Raw genomic sequence first — 27796 nt, 5'->3', positions numbered from 1 at the left:
GCAATTTTTAAAAATTCTCTCACTAGCTATTGTGAGAGATACTACCTACTGTCTTTGAACTGATTACAATAACTAGGATATTTTTAGAAATTGTAGATAAAGACTACAGTCATAAATTTATGTTACTGGATTTCTCTATTACATGAAACCTTTTAGTCAGTAGTTATTTTTTGTATAATGTGAAAGACCAATATATCATGTTAATTTCCATGAAAGAAATTACTTTAAGTAATTAATGTTGTTTCTGTTCTTTCTTTAAATGTTTATAAAAGCTGATAAAAAGAAACAACTTACAAAACTAATGCATTTTTAATGTTGTTCCATGAATTTCATTATTGTAGTTTTTGGGACATTTGCACACAGTAAATATATTTTATTAACTACCCTAGGAACATATCAGGCTGTCTACATATAAAAAATTCTGTGTCAGTTTTAGAGCTGAATGTGGCTCCAAAAATACACTTGAAGTAGCATTAGATGTTTTTTTTCTATTATTCGTTTAATTTTACTGAATAAAGCTGTAAAAACTGTATTCTTATATTTCATACCTTATGTGAGTTCTTTTTGTTGTATTTTAAGATATTTGGACATAATACATACATTCTGTTGTTATTATTTTGGATGTAAACTAAAGTGTTAAATGTTTTGATTAAACCTAGGGTACTAAATGTGATTATAAGCTATGCAAAGGTTGCTGTCGACAGAAAACGTACACAGAAGTCCTAGACTGTTCAGGTAAGCCATTTTAGTTATAACTCATCACTTTATTACTATTTGTGTATGCCTATTAAACACTATAAGATACAATGTAGTGTTTACATGGTTCATCCCTAATATGACCAAACTCATTAAAATTACTTTTAACAGTTTGTTTGTTATTCACCACCTACTTTGACTTGATTACATATTTTGAGTAAGTTTATAAATGTTAATATACTAAAAATATTTTTTTTATTTTTAAAATGAATACTCATTTCAGATTTGTGTATTTAAAAATAATGTTTTTTTTAAATTTACAAATACATAATGGTAAAAAAATTGGGATATTTTATTCCACATGTAAATGTAGTTGCATTATTTTTATCACCTGGTAATATTTAGTTGAGTAAATAACAAAATATATAAAGTCTGCTCTAGTACTTTTAATATTTCTTTCTTATGGTGTAGTTCAAATGGTTTTATTATATTTTCTAATCTGTTATTTTATGGTAGAAAACATGATCAGCCATGTGAATGGTTTTCTCTTATCAACTTAGAATCACATAAATGTTGGAGTTTTACTCAAAATATTTAATGTCATGTCTGCTGTTTTGTGGTTAGTGTAGTAAGTATTGCACTGATTTTTAGTGGCAAATGCATATTTACAACAACAACATAAAATCATTTTCATCTAATAATAGAAGTAAAAACCCTAAAATTTCAGTATTGTAGGACACATCACAGTTGGTTAAAAAATAGCTTGATTAAATGTTAAATTTTAACACAGGATTTCTTCTGAAATATATGTAAACTAAAATAAATTTAACACTTTAACCATGGGTTCACATAAATCTATAGTATAAGTGAGAGACAAGTATTTGATATTTTCCACAGGTACAAAGGCTGATTAAAGACCATATTGTATCTCTGAAATATACAAAGAATAAAAGATATTTGGTAGTAATATACATTTAATTTTCTTAATGTTTAAGGGCCAAGTAGGTAATGTGTCAAAATGCCAAAAGAATATTTATTAATTAACATTTATTTACCACTTAAAATGTTTTAAACACAGCATCAGAGTTTTAAACTCTGTAAAGTTAATAATAATAGGCCTATTTGTAGTCTAATTTAATACATAAATGTAATGCAGTGCTCAGCTGAAATACTACTCGGTAAATTTTATTTTGCTTTTGGCTACAACTCAGTGTTATAAAACTTTTGAATTAAATGATATACTGTTATATATGTTATATCATCAAAGTTATCAATAAAATAAATAAAAAAAAGTAAATCTTTCTAACAACTCAACATGAATATTGATTATTCAACACAAACACCACAGCTGATCTAAGAACAATAAGAGATGGTGTATGTTGTTGAGCATTATCAACATAAGTATGAAACTATTCTCAACAAAGTAACAAAATAGAATAAGCCTTTTATAATTAGTAATGTTTAATCAGTGAACATGTAACAAAGAATTATTTTTTTGTGTGTGTGGGTTGATACTGCAATGTATATGGTCAGTATCCAATGAAATTTTAGTATTACTGACATATAGTTGTTGTGGTAAATAAGCTAATGTTCCTATTTCAAAGAAAAGGAATATCTGTAAACTTACTGTACCATACCACAAACTGCATTTACACTACTTCTTGTAGAGCTACATTTTCTATGTGTTTATAAAATTTGTTTCTAATCGACTGCAGGACACAGATTCTCCTTCAAGGCTAAATTGTTACAAGATAAGGAGACAGTAGGTAACCCTACCTTACATAAAACGGAGCTTCTGCAGGTACCAAGTAAAGAAGAACTTGTCACAAACTGTCAAGAGAAAACTCTCAATATTGATGAATTTGTCTTGTCGGACACTAATGGCGAACATAATCGTACTGTTGAGGAAAGTTTATGACAATGCTTTTGCATAGTTTCCTGTCAGTTGTAATGAAATAGTCTTTGTCAAGTTAATACAAAAGTGAACAATGAACATGGATTTTGAAAATATACAGTCGCATTATGTAACTGATAAAATCAAATTGAAACCTTCCACTTTGCTAATTGTTATTATTTTTTATTTCTGCAGAATTACTTTTACAGTTATATTATCAGGTTTATGCACTAATAAATTATGTTTTTATTGATAAAATTGACCATAAATAGTTTTTTTGATGTCTTAAGATTATCTCTGATATGATATAAAAAGAACTTAAGTAGAAGGCTTAATGTATAGAGATTTCTCTTAAATATTGAATTGATTTTATCTTTAATTTTATCATTTATTATAGTTTTAGTAGAAATTCATCAATTTTAGTGCATGACTTATATTTTAGCTTGTGTGTTTTGTAAAATAAGTGATAATTCCCTTTTTTTCAATTGTAGAACTGTAAGGAGTAATTGTTTGTAATAAGAAAAGATTTTACCGTGGTCATTTGTAAGTCACACATATATATAAATTCATTTAATTGCACTTGGTCAATGTTAAGCTCACAGAGAAAGTGACGTGTTTCTTGTTGGCTGTTTGATTCAAAGTTGGAACAGGGTATATATGTTGGATCACAACTACTCTTAAAAGGTGAATTTAGCCTCAAATCGTTTGGTATATTCATAGTTTATGTACTACTAGATTGTTGCTTAGTACAGATTAGTAATAACAAATATAAAAATGGCCAAAAGTGTGGTTCTGCAAGCAAACAGTTTTTAAAGTCATTTTATACCAAAAGAAATTAAGTTGTAAATCATGTTTTTGTTGTTGGTGTTCAGCCATAAATAACATGATAATCTGATGGCTAAAACCACCACGATTCATTGCATTAAAATATGTTACAGATAAATACAGTTCTGAGATTTAATAGCATAGTCACTTTATGTTTCAACTATAAGATGACCCAAGATTAATGTAAAAGTCATTTATCACTACTTCCTTGCCCACTACATCAAGTAACATTACAACATTACTTACATTTAACACTTCAGATATGTCTTGCAAGTTTTTTTCTAATCATAGTTTTGTCCATTTAACTGAGGACGTACATACAGCTAAATATTTTCTAACAGGCTGACTGCCATTTCTAAGTTTTAATGTTCTCATATGTTTTGAGTTTCACCATTACAGGTAATTCAGTTGCTGTTAAGACACCAATCACACCAAATTTCTTTAAGATTTTATTCCTTTAACAACTACTGAAGATTGAGAATGAAAACTTTTAAGTGTATGTTACATAACATTCATGAAATACTCTGTCAAATCTTTGCTTTGCATAAACATCTATAAACAGATTATCTCTTTAAAAGTGGAAACAAAATTACCACATTGTAGTTTTAATTTTTAATATGCCTTATGATATTTCAAGTAGTTCAGCAGAGTTGATAAAAACAACTATACAAGGGCTGTTCAAAAAATACGCGGACTGACGTCATAAAACAAAATGTACTTTATTTAGAAGTTACAGGTCTGGGACCCCTTCAAAGTACTCTCCTCCCTAACGCACACACTTATCCCAACGGTGTTTCCACTTGTTGAAACAGTCCTGGTATGCTTCTTTTGTAATGTCCTCCAGCTCCTTCATCGCATTTGCCTTCATCTCGGGAATTGTCTCAAATCTTCTTCCTTTCAAGGGTCTTTTGAGTTTGGGGAACAAGAAAAAATCGCAAGGAACAAGGTCAAGTGAGTAGGGGAGGTGGGGAAGAACAGTGATCGAGTGTTTGGCCAAACACTCCCAAGTTCTGAGGCACAAATTTTGCAGCAACGCGGTGCATCTTCAATTTTTCGGTCAAAATCTCGTAACAAGATTCAACTGATATCCCACGCTCTTCAGCAAGCTCCCTGACAGTCATACGTCAATTTGCCTGCACCAGGGTGTTGATTTTGTCGACGTGTGGGTCGTCAGTTGACGTGGAAGGACGTCCAGGATGCTCATCATCTTCAATGGACTGTCGACCATCCTTAAAATGTTCATGCCACTTGAAACAGGCCGTACGCTTCATAGCAAAATCACCGTAAGCCGTGTTAAGCATAGCAAAAGTTTCAGTCGCATATTTTCCAAGTTTAACACAAAATTTCACAGCAAGGCATTGCTCCTTCAGGTCATTCATTCTGAAATCTGCCAAACGAAAAAATCTCACTTAGAACCGCGTAGCTAATACACAAATGAAGATATCTGCAATCGGGAAATGGCGTCGTATTCAGCTGATCTGTGCGAACCTAGCGACACCAAGTGGATTCCCCTGGAACCAACTGGAGCCGCGCAATTCACACAGTCCTCGTATTTTTTAACAGACCTCGTATATTTTCAGTTTCACACATAATGGAGATTGCTATAAATAAAATTCAATGTACAATCTTACAGCCTACTTATAAAAACATTATTTTAAAACACTTAGGAAACAGTGCTCTTTGAAAGATTCATGTATATATTTTTAATGCTAGTATTGGAAGCACAATTTCTAAATATGAGTGGTCACCATCAATAAAAGTGCCACTTTTGTCACCTAAACTATTTCAATCTTTAGACTGATTTCTTTTTCTCAACATTATTTATAGTGTGTGAAAGAATTATCTATGTTACCTTCATCAACCACATGACTATCGTAGTATTCTCAATTAGTAGTTTTCAAGTAAAGTTTCAACCTTACCTGGTTTTATTGTCATCATGAAGTGTCTTAACTTATCACCTTTGTAAAGTGATGAATAGCAATTGTGAAAAATCTTTACTGAGAAGTTAATTGCTAGGATTATTTACATGCTAATTTGACACGTGAGGAAATAAAAGTACCCTGAAATATTGCATTTATGCTCAAGTTTCTAGTTTTTTACTAAGTAGCAACTACTCATTTCATAAGAGCACTCTACATTGGTTTTATTGGTGTGTTTTAAATGAAAACTTTACAACAATTAACATAATTGAAATTTATAGGAAGGCTGTACATAATGGTTACTAAAAAAAACAAAAAAAAAACCAAACCAAATCCCTAGATTCCAAATGTGATTAATAGGTCAAGAGCCCTAAATTTAAAAAAAAAAAAGTTCTATGCAAGTGTGATGAACAAAATAATATACAAATTGTAATATAACACACACGGTCTTGTATTTTCTTAGTGCTTGTTTTTAGCTACTTTTGAGTTTTATGTAGGTAGCCTGAGACAGTTTTTCTTTTGAGCTTTCACTTTTTTGCCTACAGCAAGATTCTATTTTTGGACCTTTATCTCAAAATTCCTACCTGTGTAGGGTCTACTTGTATTAGATTACTTATTATGTGTTTGAGAATTAATTTATTCATAGTTTAACCATTGCTCTTCTGCAGTAGATCATGTACATTTTAAAACTATTTGGAACAAATCTGTGCTACATATAAGTCAGAAAGGAAGGACATTGCACTGGGGAAAGAGGTGAAGCTAACATGTATAATATATGTACAAGAAGTGCTTTATTGGTGTTAACCAGTTAAAACCAAAAATCAGAAGCCTTAATTACAATAGTTCTCTTACTTTAACATGTACTGAATGGTGTTGTCCAGTTGATCATATAATTTAACAAAATTCAGACATGTTACTTCAATAGTACTCTGGAAATTAGATGGATTTTACAAATACATCAACAGTTATCACCGACATTTTAAATATAGTTTGTTTGTTTTTTACCTTAACGAGTAAAGCAGTTTTAAACTCGCAAACTGACACTTGTTTAATGATAAGTTATTCATCCTAATACCTCAATTTGTCATTTATTTCAAGTGAAGGTATCACCAAGGACCAACATTGTTTGCAAATGACAACAAACATATTTATAAACTGAATTTTCTTGAATTCTTCTTTTCAATGGTAGGTATAACAGTTAAGATAGAAGTAACTATACTAAGTGTCTGGCAATTATGTTAGCCAATTTGTTAACATTAATTACAGCACTCATATCCACAGGCCATGTTTTTCTCCATTGCATGATTTGCACAAGTAACAACATTAGAGCATATTAGCAGTAGAGGTTTAAACCTCACCTCCTAATGTGCAAGTGGACAGTTTTGTTAACAATTATCAGATACCTAGTACACCACATGCATGGAAGCATATGTTCTTGAACTTCCACAGCTCTGTATTAAATGTTCTTCTGGGTATTGTGCAATTTCACACATCTGTATCAAGCACATTCTACCTCCACATCTTATGCTTTACAAATTTATATTTCTACTGGATATCATGCAGTTTAATTGATGTGAAACAAACACATTCCATGCTTTTGGGTTAGAAATCATTTTCTTCTATGATTTTGTGTCAACTGCATTTTTCCTAGATATAATGCAATTTTTCATATATCTATCAACCATATTTCTACTGTATATAGGCAGATGAAAATGTTTTTCATCCTTTTGAAAATGTTGAGAAATACAATACATGATACAAATTGCAAGTTTTTATTACAATCAAATTTTTTCTGAAGTTTGTTTTACAAGTTAAATTAGTTGCACAAGACTATTCCTTTGTTGTGTAAAAAAAATCTGAGCTCATCATAAAGAAAAACACATTACAGTTGTGTACGATAAAACTGAATAACTCGGGTACTCTTGAAGAGAAATTGTCATTTGAAAATGTACATTAATATACATATCAAACATTCCAAGTGTAACTTTCTTTTAACTTTACCAAAAATACAAGATAAACAACAAAAAACAGATGGTCTGTAAGCACAGTAGAAATCAATTTCAAATTACCTTTTTAAAAAGAAGCTAAACATGTTGCTACACATACACCTATTTTTTATGCATGTGAATATTTACACTTCTCAGTTGTATTTAAGTTTATATTATACAAAGAATGGTTACGATCTTAATCTAGTACTTTCTTTTCTACTTTAAGACTAATATTGGCAAAGATGGAATAGATCACTTATTACAAATACACATTACTAGGTACTAGTAACATTATGTATTTTATTTTCACAAAATGACGATAGATAAAAAGACTACTGCCGTGAGAAGCAGTGAATACTTATTGCTTCTACAGTTTATGAAAACACTGCACATTTCTGTGTATAATATAATTTAAAAAACATTAAATTGAACTAAAGAATTCTCTAACATATTTCTTTTACTTCTGTAATAAATTATAAAAGTTTTTGGGTGAATGGGAGGGGTGTGACACAAATGCACTTTACAACTTTTACATTTTATTATTTAGAGCTGGTAATATCATAGTAAGAAATGTCAGTAAACATTGAAAATGTTATTAAAATTTAATATAATTCTAGAGTTAAAGTAACACCACTATTTGTGCCTGTGACTGAATCTTCATTCTAAACCAAATGTTTAATGAGTGGCTGTCAAATTAGTGAAGCATCTAGAAGCCAGTTTTTGTTATTTTGTGCTAAATGGCTGAAGTAAAAGTTGTTATTGGTATCAAACATAGCAATATATGCATACACACACAAACAACTAAATAATATGGTCATACTTCTAAGGAATATGTGAAAAATAATATTGATACATTTTTCCTTTCCATTGTCATGAAAAATTGGAGATTTGTAGCTCAATGTTTTATATGCAATAGATTTCCAAAACTCATTGTATACAATATTTTTTCACTTTTAAATTTTATAAATCATTTAAAAGATGCACAAACTTCACTGATATGCAGTTTTAAACAATATATAAGCTGTTTATGTATTTTCACATAATCTTGATTATAATTATTTGTTCAGTAAATAGTAAATTAACTTTAGTTACTTGAATTTCTGGAAATCCTATAATTCACTTTGTATTTGATTATAATTTACATTAAATATTTCTTGATATAAAAGTTTCAACACTTAAATTTAGAGACAGCTTTAAACCCATGTATTTGCATAAGATACAAACACATATCTGAGTGTATCTGATATGATGAAAGATGTTTGAGTACCTAACAGGCCTCCCAATGAAATCTTTAAAGGAAGTATTTACCATTATCTAGGTTTAGGCTTTTTTTTTTTTTTTTTTTTTAGTCAGAAAAATATTTTCATCCTTTGTTTTTGTTTGAAAATATTTTATTTAGCCAAGACTTTTTTTTTGCACTGGATATTGAAAGTACAGGACTTAAAGACTCAATATGCAAAAAATAAGTCGATATATTCTGACATTCAAAGGGTATGTACTATCTTAAACCCTCTTACTCTGTATTTTACTTTATTTTTGTTCAAAGTAAGCATAAAAATTCTTTAAAATAAATAAATAAGAAAGGAAATCTATATTTTTAACCAAAAACATTGCCATAAAATGTTTATCTTGTAGTTATATTACCATAATTATCCAATGAAAGTCAATGGAAATAATGATTTTGCAACATTTATAATCTGAAGAAATAAGAAGCTTTTTATCAGCATGTTTGAGAACTTTAATGAACTACATCTTCCTGTTGAAAAAGAGGGGATGTTTTGGCTTTTATGCAAAGGCCTTCTTCAGGTCCTTAGTACAGGATCACAAACATCATCTCCTTTGTTTTCAACAGGTAGATACAGTCCATTTAAAATTCTCAAGCCTACTATATCTACTCTGCCTTAAGTTCTACTGACAGAACTTCTTCATCAACACACAATAAAATGTCTGTCATCACACAAAAATAATGAATTTCTTCATGGAAATTTTACATTTATTACTAGTCAAATATAAATTATTATATACATGATAATTATATATATATTCAACAGTAATTGTCAGCCCACAAATTTTCTCTTATTTTTGGAAAAAGGAAACATTAAAAAGAACTTTTTGGAATGGCCTATTGGGAGACCTGTAAGATAAAAACTATTTTCACACAACAAAAATTACAAATGTCAGAAATATAAGTCATATAATAAGATTACTATTTCATCTTTCAAATATACTACTGTTTGTGAAGGTCCCTTTTCCTTAAAAGTTTAGAAACTAGCATTTATATAATAGTAAATCTATTATTATTATTTACTGTTTCTTAGAGCAATAGTGTACATTTCAAACTTTCACAGGTTTAGCTATAGATAACAGCCTTGGCACAATTTCAGTATGCTTACAAACCTTATTGTGAAAGTGCAAAAACATTACATAGGTAATTTGGAATCAACTGCCATGATTTTATTTAGAAAAAAACATTCACCAGACTCTACACAATAATAACCATTATACTTTTTCCAAAAACACACTATAGAAATTTCTTTTTTTATAAACCTGTTTATAGTTAGTCAACAGAGGTAATTCAATGTGCCCAGTTGTCTAGTAGCTATGGGAACAGTTCTTCCCCTTCTATATAATTATATGAGCCATGAACAATTTACTATTGATATGGCATTCAATCTAATACACATTAACCAGCAAGCTCTAAAATTTATGGAAGATATAAACAATGAGAATTAGCAATTAATATTTTAGTGTTCAACCAAAGTACACAGATTAACACTGAATTTGACTATATATGACTAACTGATACAACTCTATTTTACATTATTCAGAAATCAAATATACATATTAAATTACATGTAAGCAATCACTTACTCTATAGTGAAAGAAAGTGCTAACAAATTATTTCTTACTTTTAATTGTCCACATACATTTTGAACATTATGACTAAGTCATGATCCACTGATTACTCATAAAAGAAATAAAAACCTATGGATAATGTACATAACTATTACAAACACACTTACAATAACACAATTCATTTTTTATTCCTTTAATCAAGCCAACTTCATATTTTTCCTTGCCCACCAATCTTCGTTCTGTGCTATAGCTTCGTATTTCAAGCCATCCATCCTGAGGTTTTTCAGTTCAAACATCACCATTAGTAAATAATAATAATATTTTGGCAATCTTAAGAGTATCCTGAGAACAAACACCATAAATTACTGTTGGAGTCTATACCAATCTACTAAACTATGATGAGTCCACATTAATACCGAGTACAGCTCAAAAGAGCAACTCTTATGACATCTGAGAAAGTTTGTAAAACATACATCAAGATAACTATACTAAAGGGTACACAAAATGACTGTGTGTATGAATCTAGCAAATCCTTAGGTGTTGTTGACTGAAACACAAACATAACCACTATAATGAGACAGGTAAATGATGTTCTTCAAAAACATGCAGGACAGGCAAGAAAGGAAGACTCCTGTGCTCTCATCATCTCAACCAGAGACTTACACCAGGGATTAGGGGAGAAACCAACTATTCTGGTGTTCAGGAACATCCAACTGAACAGAGCTCATAAGTTCCATTGCTCTGATATATATCGTGGCAGCAGCAGATCACACTGAAAGTCTTTAGACTTTACCTCTGAGCTTCAACTTCCATGCTGGGAGGTGAAGATGGTGACTGCGGTGTCTTGAAACTTGCACAACTACCTGCCCCACAGGTATTGTTAATAGGGATGGTGGAACTGGTGTTATTGTAACTGTGCTGATAAGCATTACCTGTTGATGAGGTAGAAGACTGAAAACAGTATCCAGGTGGAGATGTACTCAGTTTGTCAGAGGCTGACAGTTTGGAGAAAGACAGTAATGTCTCAGGGAAGTTTGGAGGTGTTGCAGGAGTATTAGCTGGAGTACACATCTGAAAGCAACATAATAGTTTTCATTAGCTCCTGATGCAATAGAATACAAATTTTCAAATAAACCAATCATGGTACATCTGGACTATTTATGTGACTGGATAGACCAATAACTTCTGAGAATACTTATATTAAGTGCCAGTCATTTACCTGTAGATTTTTTAAAAAAAGATATGCACAATTGTTATTCTTTCACATGATATATTAATAAGATGAGCAATGGATACAAAACACCACACATTAATATATTGTAGTAAAATGTACTGGTATTTCTATTAGGTGCACTGCTAGTTACCAAAACTTTTTTGATGCTTTGGCCTCAAGAAGCAGCAGCTACTACTCAAAATAATTAAAACATAGTTACAGTTTAAGACAAATAGATTTTGGGCATTGTGATATACACATGGAGTTAGAGCTCAGTAGTGACCGTGAGTCACTGGCTTCTATTTATGCCATTACAAATCTATGGAGAAACATTTCAATAGCAAAACTGCTCTTGCTGTAATGAAAAAGCACTAATTATAATACATCAAAAATTATGACAAATTAGAAGTTGGCACCATTCTAAGCTGAATTAGATTAAACTCTTGGATAAATTTATTACACTGAGCATTATGGCAAACATTTTGTTAACAATGTTAAAAATAAATATTCATTTTTTACTTCTCTTTCATTTTGTAATGCCACTATGAATTATAGTATATATGGTTGATATTACACTCCCCAAGTTATGATATAAAACACTGTTCAGTAAACTAAGAAGAGTCATGAGACTAGAATTACAACACCTTTCATTTTAGGTTTCACCTTTTAAAACATTTCAATTCCAATAGCCAATATACTTCACTCAGATTAGCTCTTAGCATTTGTTAACTGGGTATTTTCAGTGCTAAACCATGCAACTTATTTTTTCAAACAGTTTTTGTTCCTCTTTCAGGAAGTTAATACAAACATATCAGGTTTGTTTTCACGTCTGTCATCGTTATTGTTTTCGTATTTATTCTGGATATTCTTGCAAAGTTATACAATAGCTATTTATCTTTCCTAAGTTTTAACTGTAGACCTACAGGGCATCTAGTCAACTTCTTCATGGCTACTTAAGTCAAGTTAAATAGATCATACAGAAATTTTGTTACCACTCTAATAAAGCATCCAGGCTCCAAAAATACAGGGAGGGGGGGGAGGGAATTTATTTCGGTTACAGGAAATGAGCCATGGACCCTCAGAACACATTTCTGTACACTAACCCCTAGGTCACGCCAAGCCTATAGTTTTATGCCCCTCTTGAAAAGTACTTTAATTTACTAATTCATATATACTGTATGTAAGGTACTGAGTTACACGGCAAACGCAAACTAACGTGGCAGGGGTTTAGTTTGGAGAGAGAGAGAAATCAGAATTATCTCTCCAACTGGGGTGTTCAGGAACGTTGTGGTTCCTCTTCGTTCCCTTTCGTGGAAGGTTACTGAATTTAGCTGGTTTTTTTTGTTTGGGGTGAAGGAGTGAATTTGGTCATAATTAATATTATTCATGAACAAGGCAAAGGTAGCACCGAAGAAAACAGCCAGAACTCGTCCCGAAAGACAGATGGCATAGTAAATGTGAACATAAATGACCCGATTCAGGGCATGGCAATAAAGTTGCCTTGGCTGGGATCTAAAGATCCAATGCCTAAGTTTTTGCCTGAGTAGCATGCAGAGTACTAAACCAGTCTCGGGTTTCTGAACTTTGACAACATAACTACACTGGCTATGCAGTAGTTAATTACGTAATTACAAAATTATACATGACATGAAGATTAGGAATCACGTGTACATAACTTTGTTAAAAGGATGGAAGGGGAATATGAGGAATTACTGGCGAATGAGACGAGAAAATTTCGTTTTAAAATGTTCAAAATGGCGTTGCAAGAGCCCCTGCTGCCCCCTCTCGGCTAGGTTCCTATGTTAGGACAATATTTTAAATATTCTCTTTGTTAAAAAGCATCATTATACAGTTATGCTATTTTTCCAGTTTTGCTATTTCTTTTTTGTCCTGTAACATGTTTTTTCTGTTACAAGCCTCGATCCATAAACTGGTAATCCGTTTTACACTGTGTTTCTACTGCAAACCGAGACTGAAAGAAATACATAACCTAACGATTTAGAAGAACAAATTTAACGTAATAATTACGTAGCTCCACAATAGCTCTTTATTTATTGGGTTAAGGAATAATTCGTGAGCGTTTTTTTCAAGTTAAAAAAAATATATTCATAAATGAAACGCTTTCGCAAAATATTTCATGTCATTTGGTAGATATTTTTTTGCTCTAATAGATGGTGTGTTTGATTTTCATATGTCTTTAATTTTTGCTTTCATGTTCAGCTCATTAAATGGAATGTCAAGTGGACAAAATCGAGCATTTTCGACACCATCTGCTTTTCGCATTTAATTTCTTGCAATTTCGTTTACAACAATGCATACTATATACCTAGGTATTACATGAAATAAAGTATCATAATAAATGTTTTGGGTGTAATGTGTTCATGCATTGAAGTATTGTATGGTCTTGCATGTAATGCTTGAATGAAATTATTTAAAACGCTCACGAATTATTCCTCAACCTAATATTTATTATTAACTATTAGATGTACTTGCGCAGGGTCCCTGAAAGCTTTTCTCTCCAAGAGTAAATAAAACCCAAACCAAAAGTAACGAGCATTTTTATTTTTTTGCTTTTGAAGTTCACATCTCAAGTGGTGATTGAGCCTACAGTGTTGTTTTTTTTTTTAAATTTCGCACAAAGCTACTCGAGGGCTATCTGTGCTAGCCGTCCCTAATTTAGCAGTGTAAGACTAGAGGGAAGGTAGCTAGTCATCACCACACCGCCAACTCTTGGGCTACTCTTTTACCAACGAATAGTGGGATTGACCGTCACATTATAACGCCCTCACGGCTGAAAGGACGAGCATGTTTGGTGTGACGGGGATTCGAACCCGCGACCCTCGGATTACGAGTCGAGCGCCTTAACCACCTGGCTATGCTGGGCCATCTCTGTGAGAACAAAGATGAGTGGACGACGACTTCGATACCTTCAGTGAAAAAGTTACCAGCAGAAAGTAAACCCGCCCAGAATTCCTGTCAAGACCATTTCACAGAATAACCAAGAACAGAGTCACCAATGTATTAACTAGATCACCTATCTAGAGAAAACTTCCCCAGTGACAGGACAGCGAACCAGTGACAATAAGGTACAAGAAATTATCAATTTGCATACCATAAACGTCAAGGAACAAAACTTGAATGGTCAACTTATTGTAGTTTTATTTGTATATAAGAATCGTTCAAGGGACGCCACAATCAAAGAATGGAACGTATGCTCTAGTTTTAATACCTTAATTTAGATGTTTGTTTGCTACAAATATCTAATTACGAAGATGATTATTCAACATAACTAGACAGTTCATGAAAGTTAAGGCTTCTGTGGAATCTAGTGACTGAATAGTATATAGAAACTAGGGAACAATATGAATGAGGGACACAGTGAAGTAGTCAATTAATGAGCTATTTAATACTAGTAAAGAGTTTTGTTGGCGTTAGCAACGACAATTAACGTCTCTATTAGCAGGGGAATTCTACAAGGACGTTTATTTGCAAGTTATATGTCAGTACTGTTAATACTGAAGTTTCACTTGAAACGCTGTGAACTTAAACATACTACTCGTGTCAAAGTAAACGTAACTTGTAGCATAAGTTAAAGAAATAAGTTAATACGTTATTGTTACGTAGACTCGATCTGTCTTTATTTTAAACAAATAATAAAAAAACCAAAAAAAAAAACAGTTACAACAATATATCACTCACACAGTGTTTTTACGTCCACCCTTACAATGAATATAATCTTTGGTATATATTCACATTCCAGTAACTTTTGTTTTATAATCTTGTAACACAGTATGTGTTTAGTAAACAAGTTTGACGAAAACAAGAGAAGCCTTGAAAAGCCTCAACACGAAACAAACGTGAAGTAGCGAGTGGATTTGTAGCACCAACATTAACGTTGTCCACATCACACAGTACTTATTGTACATGACACGTCGTGCGTCAACAATACAGGTACTCAAAAACTGCTACCTTTCCTTAAAATTCAGCAGTGCGACCAAAACAACAAAAATAAACCCTAGATATCTGTTAATGTTTCGATACAAAAATACGCGATACATCAGTAAACTGTAAAAGAAATAAAGATGCCACGGTAACTCTGGAGTATGTACACTTCAAAGCTACCAAGAAGCCGCTATGTGAGCGAATATTCTTGATGTGGCCTTGAAACTACCTATATATTACAAGCAAACTTTGACGTCAATGTATAATTTATCGATTCTTCGACTCCTGCTTCCATGTTTAAATCTCCATTCAAGAATTTGCACTTGCACGTGAACATGAGTAATAGGGTATTGTGAGCTAAGAATTATGTTCTTTTCTACTTGTATCACAGCGTGTGTTCTTTCTCTGTCTTGTGCCGCGAAAACACGTATAAAAAGTTTATTATACAGTAAATATGCAGTCTCGTAAATAACTTGTCTTAAGAAAATAACTGAAATATACTTTGTCTCCAATGGATGCTCCAAGAGGTTTACCTCCATTATAGGTTTTTACACAGGAGGATGAAATGCACAAAAATCCGAAATTTCTATCATAATTTTCCGAACACAACTTCTGTTTGAAAGCTCCCCAGTGGCACAGCGGTATGTAACGCAGACTTACAACGCTAAAAATCAAGTTTCGATGCCTGTGGTGGACAGAACAGAGATAACTCATTGCATAGCTTTGATCTTAACTTCAAACAAACTTTAGCTCACTCTTTAAAATAATCAATGAGTACAATATCATTAAAATGCACAGATATAGATAGGATAAAAATCGAGATAGAAAGATTGATTTTCACAAATAAAGGGTCGTTTGTTTGTAGTTTAGCACAAAGCTACACAAATAGCTATCTGTTCTCTGCCCACTACAGGTATCGAAATCTAGTTTCTAGCGTTGTAAGTCCGCATCACATACTGCCGTACCACTAGGGAAGGGAACACAAAGTAGGGCTAACTACTGCTCTTCATTTGTTAGAAAATGGCAGCAGTGCCTAATAAGTTAAAACATGTATTTTATATGAAGATAAAATTCGGCTAATTTCAGGATATGCTAGATTTTTCTGCTAAAGCCGATATTCCATTAAATGCAAGAAAATTTGTCGGTTTGGTCACACTGGTCAAGGGTCAGCAGTTTCATTAGCACAAGAAACACTGAAGACTTGCAGATAATAACGACCGTGACCCTTTATTAAGGGATCTTTGATAATACACCCATCGACCATTTCTCCAATAATCAATGCAAGCATTTTACCTCTTACTGTTTTAATTCCAACTGACTGGCTATGACATATGGCTTATTTTAATAATAGTATCTGTAAAAATAACAACAGTAATAATGCCTTCGATAATCATGACACTAAAACAAAACGATGTGAAACAAATGAGGTAAAAACCATAAAAGTTACAATTCCTGCTTTATTTTCTTGGAAAGGTTTGGTTTGTTCGCGCAAAGCTACACGAGGACTATCTGCGCTGCCCGCTCCTAATTTAGCAATGAAAGATTATCGACCGCAAAATGTTGTGGTACTCTTATTAACGAAAAGTGGAACTGACCATTACATTATAACACCCCACGGTTGAAAGTGCAAGTATGTTTGGTGGGATGGGGATTCGAACTCGCAAACCTCAGGTTAAGAGTCAAGCTAACAAGTGTCTCAATAACTTATCAACTTAGTTAGAATTTAGGCTAGTTTCTTTTAATTTTCTGAAGCCTGCGACGGTACGAGATATTGAGAATTTGTGGTTTTCTTAATCTTTTTAGCATGGTTTTTTAAAAATGGTTTATATGTCATGTAAGAAGTTACATGTAAGGTTTATGTCGTCACATATGAACGGGTATCCCGTCACAAGTTTACGCCACGTGCTCTTCGTAAAAGCAGTTTTTTTTTAGAAATGACTACGACATATCAACCATATTGCAAGCTTACAGAATGCTTGACAAAGATTTTTGCTTAATATAAAGCATTTAACACCAGATTGGTATTTGGTCGTTAACACTGATCTACTGACATAAGGAAGTACTAGCAGCCAGCAACGCCCGTCGCTCACGATTAGGAGTTGACTGTCATTCTTATAACGCACCCAAAGCTTAAATGTACAGAATGTATTCTGCGTTTCCGCACGGATTCGAACCTGATTCGTTAACTCACAAATACTGAGCTCTAATACGAGGACGATCTGTGCTTTGACTGCGCATTAATGCCAGGTTGGCAGCGAATTTGTGAAGTTATGTGTACTTCATTTACTTTGTCCTCCTGTGGGACAGCGGTAAGTCTTCGCATTTACAACGCTAAAATAAGGGGTTTCTTTCGGTGGACACAACAGATAACCCGATGTGACTTTGCTATAAGAAAACACACACACACATTCATTTTAAAAACAACGACTAAATATAATTTTTTTGCGCTAACTCAAAGATTTCGTGGGGTTCTCACGACGTAAGATGAATTCTCTACATGGGCGTGGACTTTATATGTGAAATTCGAGTATGCTTGTGAACGACCATGGACTTCAAGAAATCTGTTAACACGGTCATGACAGTTTCTCTGGAGAGCAGGTCAAGAGAAATATTTTCTGTCACAAACACACACAACCAACAACACTTACTTTCAAAGTCATATAATCCACATTTTAGTTGTATGATCTGCTTAAAGTCTCGGTTTTAACTCTATAGAAATGAGAAACTAGTGAAGGAGCTAATTTTAAAGGAAGACGTCACAGCTTTCATCAAATACAGTACTGTGCAAACGTGTTAGAACAAGAAAATACTTTGAAATTCTTTCCACTTCATGAGACTAATTCTTCTATGCCATTACAGAATGTAAATTTCAACACTATGGAAATGCTTCATTGATTCTTCTTGACAACTGAATCAACCAGAGTGATAAAACTTACTCTTTAGAATTCCCATATACTGTTAACAAGAGCATGTTATAAGGGTTGAACGATCAAATTTAGTCTGAAATAACTGTTATGGTACAGAAAGAAACTAGCAATGAGCTGGCATAAACAAACATTTATAACGACAGTGTTTAATACTGTATATTACGTAACATAACACGATCTAAAAAAGTAGGGAGTTTACATAAAAGCTTTACGTGATGCTGGTTGGATTCTGCAGCAAACTACTACAGACAGACTTGATATTCTCTCCACGCTAGATCGTGAGACTGAGATAAGTAAATTTGAAAATAGAAAAGGAAGCGAACACCTAAACTCAATTATACTTATGTTAAGTACCTTCGTTTATGTAGCTTTCAGGGCAGAAGGAATACTGTCATTGATTTTAAGCATGAGATAAACGACCATGTACCAAATGATAGAAAAGTGTCCAGATTTACAATATCAAGAAGACCCGGCGAGAATGAAATATTTAGTCGTGTGGCAGTTCAAAAACTTTTAATTCGATCTTCAGGTATTGTTGGAGTATTGATGATTAGAAAAAAGGTGTTGTAGACATACGAGTCCAAGCTTGGAATATTTAGTTCAATGAGTAGATTGTACGTCTGGCGAAAGAAAGGTGAAAGATACTTAACCTGAATGCATAGCATCTACAATGAAGTAGAGGGGCAATTAGTGATGGAATAATGGACCAGCGCAAGTACCATCAGATACTGATTCGTTATGGTGTGACCAGTGGTTTGCGTGTTATCGGTAACGGATTCTACTAGCAAGAAGATAATGACCTTAAACATTCATCCAACCTATGCAGAAATTACTTAACTAAGATAAAAGCTGCTGGAGTCATTCAAATGACGCAATGGCCCCACAGAGCCCTAATCTCAACCCAACTTCGCAGATCTAAGACTTGGTAGATTAAAAAAACAAAAAAAAACTTTGTAAATCAAACATTACTTCCAAAAAACCTTTATGAGGATGTATTAGAGACATCTGTAGTAAAATTCCAAAGGTTGTATGTGGTTAAATATGCTGTAATAATGTCTGAAAGATTGTCTGTGGTTATAGGAAAAGAGAGAAACATAAAATATTAAGTGTTTACTGAACTCAAACACTTCCACTAAGTTTCTATTGTACCAAATACGAAGTTTAATAACATATTGATGTTTCACATGTGATTTACTGTCCATTGTTCTTTAAAAAGTAGCCTGAAGTCTAAGTTTTGACTTTGTTCTAACACTTTTGCTCAGTACTGTGTATGCACAAGTGCTCGAGAAAATCTGACAAGGATGCTACTGAAGTCGTGGACACAAGAGATAAAACTAAGCTTATATTTGATATTTAATTGTATAGCTGAATAACAGAAAAGTCTATCTCATTAAAATGATAAGTACAGGATTAAGTTGCTGACTACAGGTAAATAATAAAACTGAATAACATTAAAAAATACAATATTTCTATTGGACATTAAAAATAAGCTCAGTTTTATTCAAAATAATTCGAACTTTTCTTGATTATTTCTACCTGAGCTTTTAGTGCTGGTATGCAGTACAAAAAAAATGACTTACAAGAATTTCCCAACTGTACTATACATGGTCGTGATATTTAAAACATTAATTTACTTTTACACCAACACTACAACATACCTATCAAAAACAATTACGCTTTTTTTTATTATAATTACGTGGAACATTTACATAATTAGGTTGGTAGTAAAATTGCTTTGAAGTTGCGATTTCCTTCGTTTCAACTTGGATTATGGTGATATCTACACGTCAAGGTCGCAAATTAAGATTTAAATTAATCATTAAAGGTATAACTCACAAAAAAAATACTATTGGTGTTGGTGTGATAAGTGATTAGTGTCAGTGTTATAAAGGTACATTAGTAATAGAAACAATTATTTGAAAGAACATCTGTGCGACATAATTTGTTTTTCTGTGACAATTGTTCGAAATAATATAATAACCAATGAACTATATGTGAAAAGATGAAAGAAAAACAGATTCCTTAGCTGATGATTTAGAAGCACCCAAACTGTTTCGACTATAAAAATAGCTTCGCAATAGCTGATTATACACTCGCCAGGCATAAAATGAAGGCGCTTCTAACGCATACGCTGTGTTTACATTAATTTCCCAAAATAGAACAGAAAACGGAGGGCTCGAACACAGCCGATTTAGATGTATACAAACCTCCTGTGAACGACCTAAATTTAGAGTATAAAGTTTAAATTAACTGTTTGAAAGTACGTACCAGGTTTGACAACTTAAAATGTTCTTGTGTAAACCACAGATAAATCTCTGATAAACAGTACACACATTAAAACACAGGAATGACTACAAAGATTTTTCCTACTAGTTTACTAACCTTGTAAAACAGTAAAGATTTTATGGTGATATAAATAAAAATCGATGCAATAAAAGCATCTGCAGTCTAATGCGTAATTCACATTATGCTCTTTATGCTTCCACACAAAACATTCATTCTTGTTACGTCTTTTGGCAATGGCTTAATATTATAAAACCAGTAACGTCATTGTGTTAGAATGACAAAACACATGCTTATTAAATGAAATATGAAAAGGTTATAAAGCCTCCACTAAAGTAAATAAATATGGATGAACAACGTAAACTTAAGTACTGGGAACAGTAAAGAATTACAATTATTCGGGTTAGGTGCATTTACCTATTGTAACGTGTTCTTTACGATAACATTTCTTCGAATACTGGATGTTTTATTATTTCTGTGTGAGACCAAGAAACGACAATTAAGAATTTTCGGTTAACTGGAAATGACTCAACAGCACCTTTCATTCTACAGAGAGAATTGAGTGCATGAGTCACATAGGGTGTTTGTTTTAGCCGAGTATACATGTATATATATGATAGTGGTTTGTCAGTGTAATGGTTGACCTTTTCTTTCCTCCTTAGTGTGGTTTAGAAATGTTCGAGAAAGCTATTACTATTAATACAAAATTACTATTTCCGGATTCATGAAGCAACCGCATGCGCAATACGAGTGTCTTTTCTTTGGTTTTGTCCATGAATGAAAGGCCTGGCATGAACAGGTGGTTCGGGCGATCGATTCGCAATTTGAGGGCTGCGGTCTCGGATCCCCATCACACCAAACATGCTTGTCCCTTCAGCCATGGGGGTGTTATCATGTTACGGTAAATCTCATTAATCGTCGGTAAAAGAGTAACCCAAAGTTGGCGGTGGGTGGCGTTAACTAGCTGCCTTTTCTTTAGTCTTACACTGTTAAATTAGGGATGGCTAGCGCAGATACCTCTCGCGTATTGAAACTGAATACATCATGAAGGAATGCAAAAATGTATAATAAAGATTTTTTTCTAAATATTTTTTACGAGAAATTTACCAAATCAAAAATAATGTGAAAGTTAATCCTCTAATTCTGTTGATGTAACAAGTGTTATAGTTACCTCCAACATTTTCCATACTAAAGAAAATATGTTACTTTATCATACCCAATGATACAAATCAATTAGTGTTTAATATACGAAAATTACTGTAAAGGGTAGCAGTGTAAGACTAGAGGGAAGGCAGCGAGTCATCACCACCCACCGCCAACTTTTGGGCTACTCTCTTACCAACGAATAGTGGGTTTGACCGTCACACGGCTGAAAGGACGAGCATGTTTGTACGACGGAGATTCGAACCCGCAACCCTCGGATTACGAGTCTAGTGTCTCAACGACCTGGCTATGCTGGGCCTGTTATAAAGTTAACGTTTTCATTGTGTAAAATATATTTATTAGTACTTAAATAAAAAAGCCACTGCTTCATACTGTGACGTCCATAAAGATAAATAAGCAGAACATATAGTAAACGATGTTTTTTATAAAATTAAACAAGTATAATAATACACCTATATTACGTCATCAGGCCTTTGCTTGAAAACACTTGTAACAAGAACTTCGAAGAGGTGTGATATTTACTCAGAGCTACATTACACCTAACAAATATGTAAACGTACGAGAACAGGAGGGGGTTACCGTTTCCTTCACGCGAGTAAAATATTCTAAAAAAACAACAACAAAAAACATTACTTTCTTTATTAGCAATTGTTACAGGATTTTCGAGCACACCCTATTCACATAAAAGGTTATACTTAAATCAACAGCTCAATAAATTACTTAGGGCGTATATTTATATAAACATAACCTATTAACGCAACTCGTAGAACAACTTACTGAGCGGAAATAGAGTTCCAAGCTGTATATTTGCATAAGTTGTTACCGATTTGATAATCCTAAGCGTGACCTCTTTACTGTCAGTTTGTTTTTTGTGTAATTTAAAACCATAAACAACTCGCTATGTTTATTTACAAAACAGATTTTTTTCCACTTCTACGATTGGTTAATTAAATCGTCATCAACAGCACCTATGTTCTGTTACTAACTATAAGTCTGTAACTAGGCAGAAGAAATCTAACACTGACTTGAAAAATGTAGTTAAACAATAAATAATACATAAAATTTATTGATTTAAAATTATTTTGTCATACTGACTTGTGCCTAATTCAAAATGGAACAGTCAAACAGAAAAGATATACCCCATGAAAACTAAAGCTCAGGAAATTATTGATACATTCCATTAAGTAACCTGTATTTTTAGGTATGTGTTAATTAATCCGTTTTGTTTATATAATAGATAAACAATTTTTTGTTGATTGTATAATCAAGTCTAGTTGGAACTTCAATATTGCGTTTCTAAACATCCTAGGGTTCCAGGGTAACTAAACATTTCAGTTGTCGGGGACAATTCAAACAAAACAACGTTTCTTTCGGCCTTTTTATTTTTGAAATAACAATAATAATAATAATACACTTTTCACCTTACATGTAATTTATTACAATATGATTTCGCTGCTCTATGTTTGGAATTCTTGGCAGTGTCAGACCTGTATTTGTTTTTTCTTTTAAAAATTCGAACAAAATTCCACTACTAATCAAGTACGTAAAAAGTTAATGTAATTATTATTATTTTTGGAATATAAGATTTATTAATATAAATCACACAATTCCGGATTATAAAAGAGCTTAAAGCGAGTGCGTTTGATTGTTTGTTTTTGAATTTCGCGCAAAAATACACAACGGCTAGGTGAGCTAGCAGTCCCTAATTTTGCAGTGTAAGACAAGAGAGAAGGTAGCTAGTCATCACCACTCACCACCAACTCTTGGCCTACTCTTTTATCAACGAATAGTGGGATTGAACGTACAGTATAACATCCCCACGGCTAAAAGGGCGACCATATTTGGTGTGACAGAGATTCGAACCTGCGACCCTCAGATTGCGAGTCGAGTGCCTTAAGCACCCTGCCATGCTGGCCCTAAAGCGAGTGAAGAACAGTTTTATTTTAACACGAACTAGATGTGCTGACTAATTAGCGTCAAACATGACCTAGTCCTTCAAGTGACGTTATAGTCAGTATACTTTAAGGATGGGAAGAAAAGCTGACGTAGCTGTTATGCAGTAAATATACTGATAATTAATTATGCGATCAGAGTTTCGTGTATGTACCGATATTAAACCCAAAGTTAAAAGGTAAATTTTATACTAAGATTAAAATACATATTTACAAAATAAATAAAATTCATACTTTTAAAAAATAAAAGTTCATATCGAAATACAAGCACCAATACTGACCTCGCCTCTGAAGTCAAGGTTCATACATACGTATGTGAATATCTTTCAATCTATAAACATATTAACGTGGAATTGAGTAACTGGGTTTTACACGCAGACAAAAACGCACGTTTCTTCTACTATTCTTAAAAAGAGTCTCCTCTGAGCTCTGGTATATATTACTGAAATTTCTTTATTTAACATTATATTAAAACAATAAACATGAAATCTGGCGGTGGAATTAATGGAATACGAGTTTAATGTACATGTATATATTTGAGAATGCATACGCCATCTTTTATAGACGGTTGTACAAACTTCATAACAAGTCAGGATTCAGTGAGGGTTTTGATACAGCTTCGACTCTCATAGTGCTGCATTAATATAAGGATAAACAAAAAAGTGATATATTAGCGGCAATTCTGGGAGAAACAGTTGTAACTGCCTACGTGACTCTACTGCTATCGCATTTTGAGGTTTCAACACAGTTCTATTGAAATTTTGAAGACACGGGTTACGTAATCTTTTTACCAGATCAAAAAGCTAAAAACGTTTTATACTCGGAAGAAGTCATGTAAAACTGATAGTGCTCAATCCCTCTTATAACTCGGAGTGCCAGCCTCACATCAAAACAGATAAGATCCCTGAAACATGAGAAGTATCCTGAAAGCTTCATCTAACAGATTCCATGACGATGACCCTCAGATGCCACTAGTGCAGTCTAACATTAGAAAGTTCCAATAACAAGAATTTTCATCTGTCCGTGTTTCTGTTTTCATTCGTTTGGAAAATAGTTTTCTCATTATTTATTAAACAGTTAAAAGTTATAATAAATCAATACCAATTCCAGTACCAAAGTTATAATTACTTGTATATTTCGTATTATTTACGTTTTGCAGTTGAAACTTTTATGGCAAATTATTAATTTCTAGTGAAAACCATTGGTCATTTTTGCATATAGAAACTGAATTAACGATTCTTCGATGATGGTGTTACGACGTAGTTGTGAGAATACTTTTAACACGAATCGGCTGTATCTCCCATTATCAAATCTTACGCATTCTATAATTATGTACTTAAAAACACAAAACAAATAAGTTTGACATAATGAGCAAAATAAATCTACTTCCGAGTCGTGGAAGTATCTGAAGACAAAAATGTAAGAAATTTTAATAAATTGATCAATACGTTATCAGGTTATCGTTGGTTGAAAATCTAACGAGTTTTAGTGACCTACGAAATTCTGTCACGATTCCTACTTCATATTTCGCAATTATGGAAAAACAAAACAAATTCACATACTTGGCATACACAGTGAGTGATATCTCTATGTAATATCGATTTACAGCTGAATCGGTGAAGAGATTAGCCACAATGTTTTAAAAGATGCATTATACGTTACATTATACCCAAATGCAGTGTTAGTTTTTTAAGTTTGATTTCTATTTATTGATTGAAGGCGTACACAAATGAAAACAGACAAATGTGTAAATTATAAGCTAAGAAGAATGTTTAGAAATATTTCAAACGAACTATATCTGCTATATCCAGTGCCGACAAGATTTTTCGCCCAATTCCACCAGAGCTTATTGTGCTGTTTAGAAAGGAAAGGACATAACAATGACCGTGGCAGTATTTATATTGTCAAGTCGCACGAACAACGGTTAAATGTGATCTAGACAAGTTGGTGAAGACTTGTTATAAAATCAATTTTAATTGTCTTAACAGCAAATTATTTTCAGTTTAATTAACTTAACTCATTGTCCAGTCTCGTTCTAGTTTGTTTTTTTTGTATTTTGGGCAAAGCTACACGAAGGCTACCTGCGCCAACCGTCTCTAATGTAGCAGCGTAAGACTAGAGGGAAGACAGCTAGTCGTCACCACCCACCGCCAACTGTTGGGCTACTCTTTTACTAACGAATAGTAGGATTGACCGTCACATTATAATGCTCCTATTGTTGAAAGGGCGAGCATGTTTAGTGCAACGGGGATTCGACCCCGCGACCCTCGGATGACGAGTCGAATGCCTTAACCATCTAGCCGTGCAGGGCCCAAAACCCACGAGGTCAACGTGACAAAACTACAATAGTAATTCTAAAACCTGTGGGCGAAAGTAAAGAAGAATGTCTCACAACATGTCAACTATACCACATCTACTGACTGAATGCCTACGAGGCCTGTCATTTAATAACAGGGCTCTTTGTGATGGCCGGAAATACGACGAGGCATGATAGTGGTCGAGATGTTATTACTATAAAAAAACAAAAGTTGCTTGACAACATCTGTTACGGTATGAATGTGATCGCGTTGGTAATCATACACAAAACTGTTTGTTCTGTTTTTTAACAAAACTGCAGACACAAATTCGTAACTTACTTTTTCTACGGTAGCATCCAAGATTTATCAAACAACTAATCATTATTTTTACCAAAAGTTTTTAGGATAATTTTTCAGTTCCAGTTATTCTTGTCCGTCACTTTAACTAAGACCTGAACAGTTTATCGTCCCACAAAATACGATAAACTGACATCATATATTCTTAGAAAAATCTTACTTTACAAGTATTTAATACCAACTTGGCTTTCTATATAAATCATTTAATTAATAAGCGCTTACATCAGCGTTTCTTCTTAATTCGTGGCAATTCTATGATACAAGCTGGATACCGAACACACAGTTATTACTTTAAGCCTTGACTTTCTTATAAAAAAATAAATGAGATAGATTAATATCGTTTTCTGTCAGATATCATTAACCACATGGTACAACTTTTACCTTTAATAAAAAATGTGCCCAAACTAAGTCAATTTCTCTGCGTATATCACAAAACTTATTCACATTTGGCTTGACTTAAAATTGTTTGGTTGATCCAAAACCAACAATATTAAAAGTTTTGTTTTTAGGTTCTATACATTGTTTAAACCTGGAACTACTACTAAAAAGACATATAGCCTGGTTCCACAACGGCAATTAATTTTCCTACAAAAATAGGTCAAACGTATTTCAACTATTTTTGTTTAATTAGTTGTCTATACACAGACAATAGAATAGATATTTTGTCAAATCCGTTGAAACAGGAGGGTGTAGCAAACTATTGTTTTAATATAACAAACATAAAAAGACAAAAACAGATATTTGTGCACTTATAAGCAAAAAAAAATAAAAAACCCAAAAAAACAACAACAACTGCTTCCTGGGGCATCAAATAGCAACTCAAATAAACGCAATGAACTATACATGGCTACGGAACCAGTTACCAAAGTCCACGTTCACTTGTACACTCTAAGTTCCGCTACATAAATAACTAGTGTGTAGTACTGTGCTATTAATAGCATTATGTTAGATCGAAATTGTGATGAATTGACGCTAAACATTCTGCATTGCAAGAGGCAAGAACAGCTGATATGCATGAGAAATTAAGGTTGTCGATAAATATGTATGTTGTTTGTGTTTCTAACAAAAAAAAATAAATAAAACGATTTTGTTTGTTTGTTCCGAATTTTCGCGAAAAGCTACACGAAGGCTATCTGCGCTAGCCGCCCCTATTTCAGCAGTGTAAAACTAGAGGAAAGGCAGCTGGTCATCACCATTCACCGCCAACTCTTGGGCTACTCTTTTACCAACGAATAGTGGGATTGCTCGTTACATTATAACGCCCCCACGGCTGAAGGGTAAACAAAACAAAATTAACAGAACAGAAAACAAACTCGGTCACTGATACCGTAGATACCTTGCGTGAGAGATCTAAAAAAAACCAACACAAATTGATAAGACAAACAAAATATACATGAACAATGAAACACGATACATTAATGTAATACACAAGTTTGTTTATTTTTGAATTTCGCGCAAGGCTACACGAGGGCTATCTGCGCTA

At 33.1% G+C, this 27796-nt stretch overlaps 2 protein-coding genes across 2 annotated transcripts in view; one reads left to right on the top strand and one right to left on the bottom strand.

The window, feature by feature from the left end:
* Positions 1 to 5198, top strand: part of Dus1 (Dihydrouridine synthase 1) — a 47223-nt gene extending 42025 nt beyond the window's left edge. The window contains exons 10-11 of the mRNA XM_076467033.1: positions 660 to 735; positions 2412 to 5198. Coding sequence (XP_076323148.1) covers positions 660 to 735; positions 2412 to 2614 — 279 coding nt within the window. The 3' untranslated portion in view covers positions 2615 to 5198. The remainder of the gene's footprint in view (positions 1 to 659; positions 736 to 2411) is intronic.
* Positions 5199 to 8691: 3493 nt separating this feature from the next.
* The window catches only part of LOC143232036 (UBA-like domain-containing protein 2-A), a 45231-nt gene continuing 26126 nt past the window's right edge, over positions 8692 to 27796 (bottom strand). Inside the window, exon 3 of the mRNA XM_076467035.1 lies at positions 8692 to 11249. Coding sequence (XP_076323150.1) covers positions 10968 to 11249 — 282 coding nt within the window. The 3' untranslated portion in view covers positions 8692 to 10967. The remainder of the gene's footprint in view (positions 11250 to 27796) is intronic.

The sequence above is a fragment of the Tachypleus tridentatus genome, chromosome 11, assembly GCF_004210375.1.
Source record: "Tachypleus tridentatus isolate NWPU-2018 chromosome 11, ASM421037v1, whole genome shotgun sequence".
Classification (NCBI taxonomy): domain Eukaryota; kingdom Metazoa; phylum Arthropoda; class Merostomata; order Xiphosura; family Limulidae; genus Tachypleus; species Tachypleus tridentatus.
The sequence above is the reverse complement of the archived record's forward strand: the minus strand, read 5'-3'. Positions and strand labels throughout refer to the sequence as shown.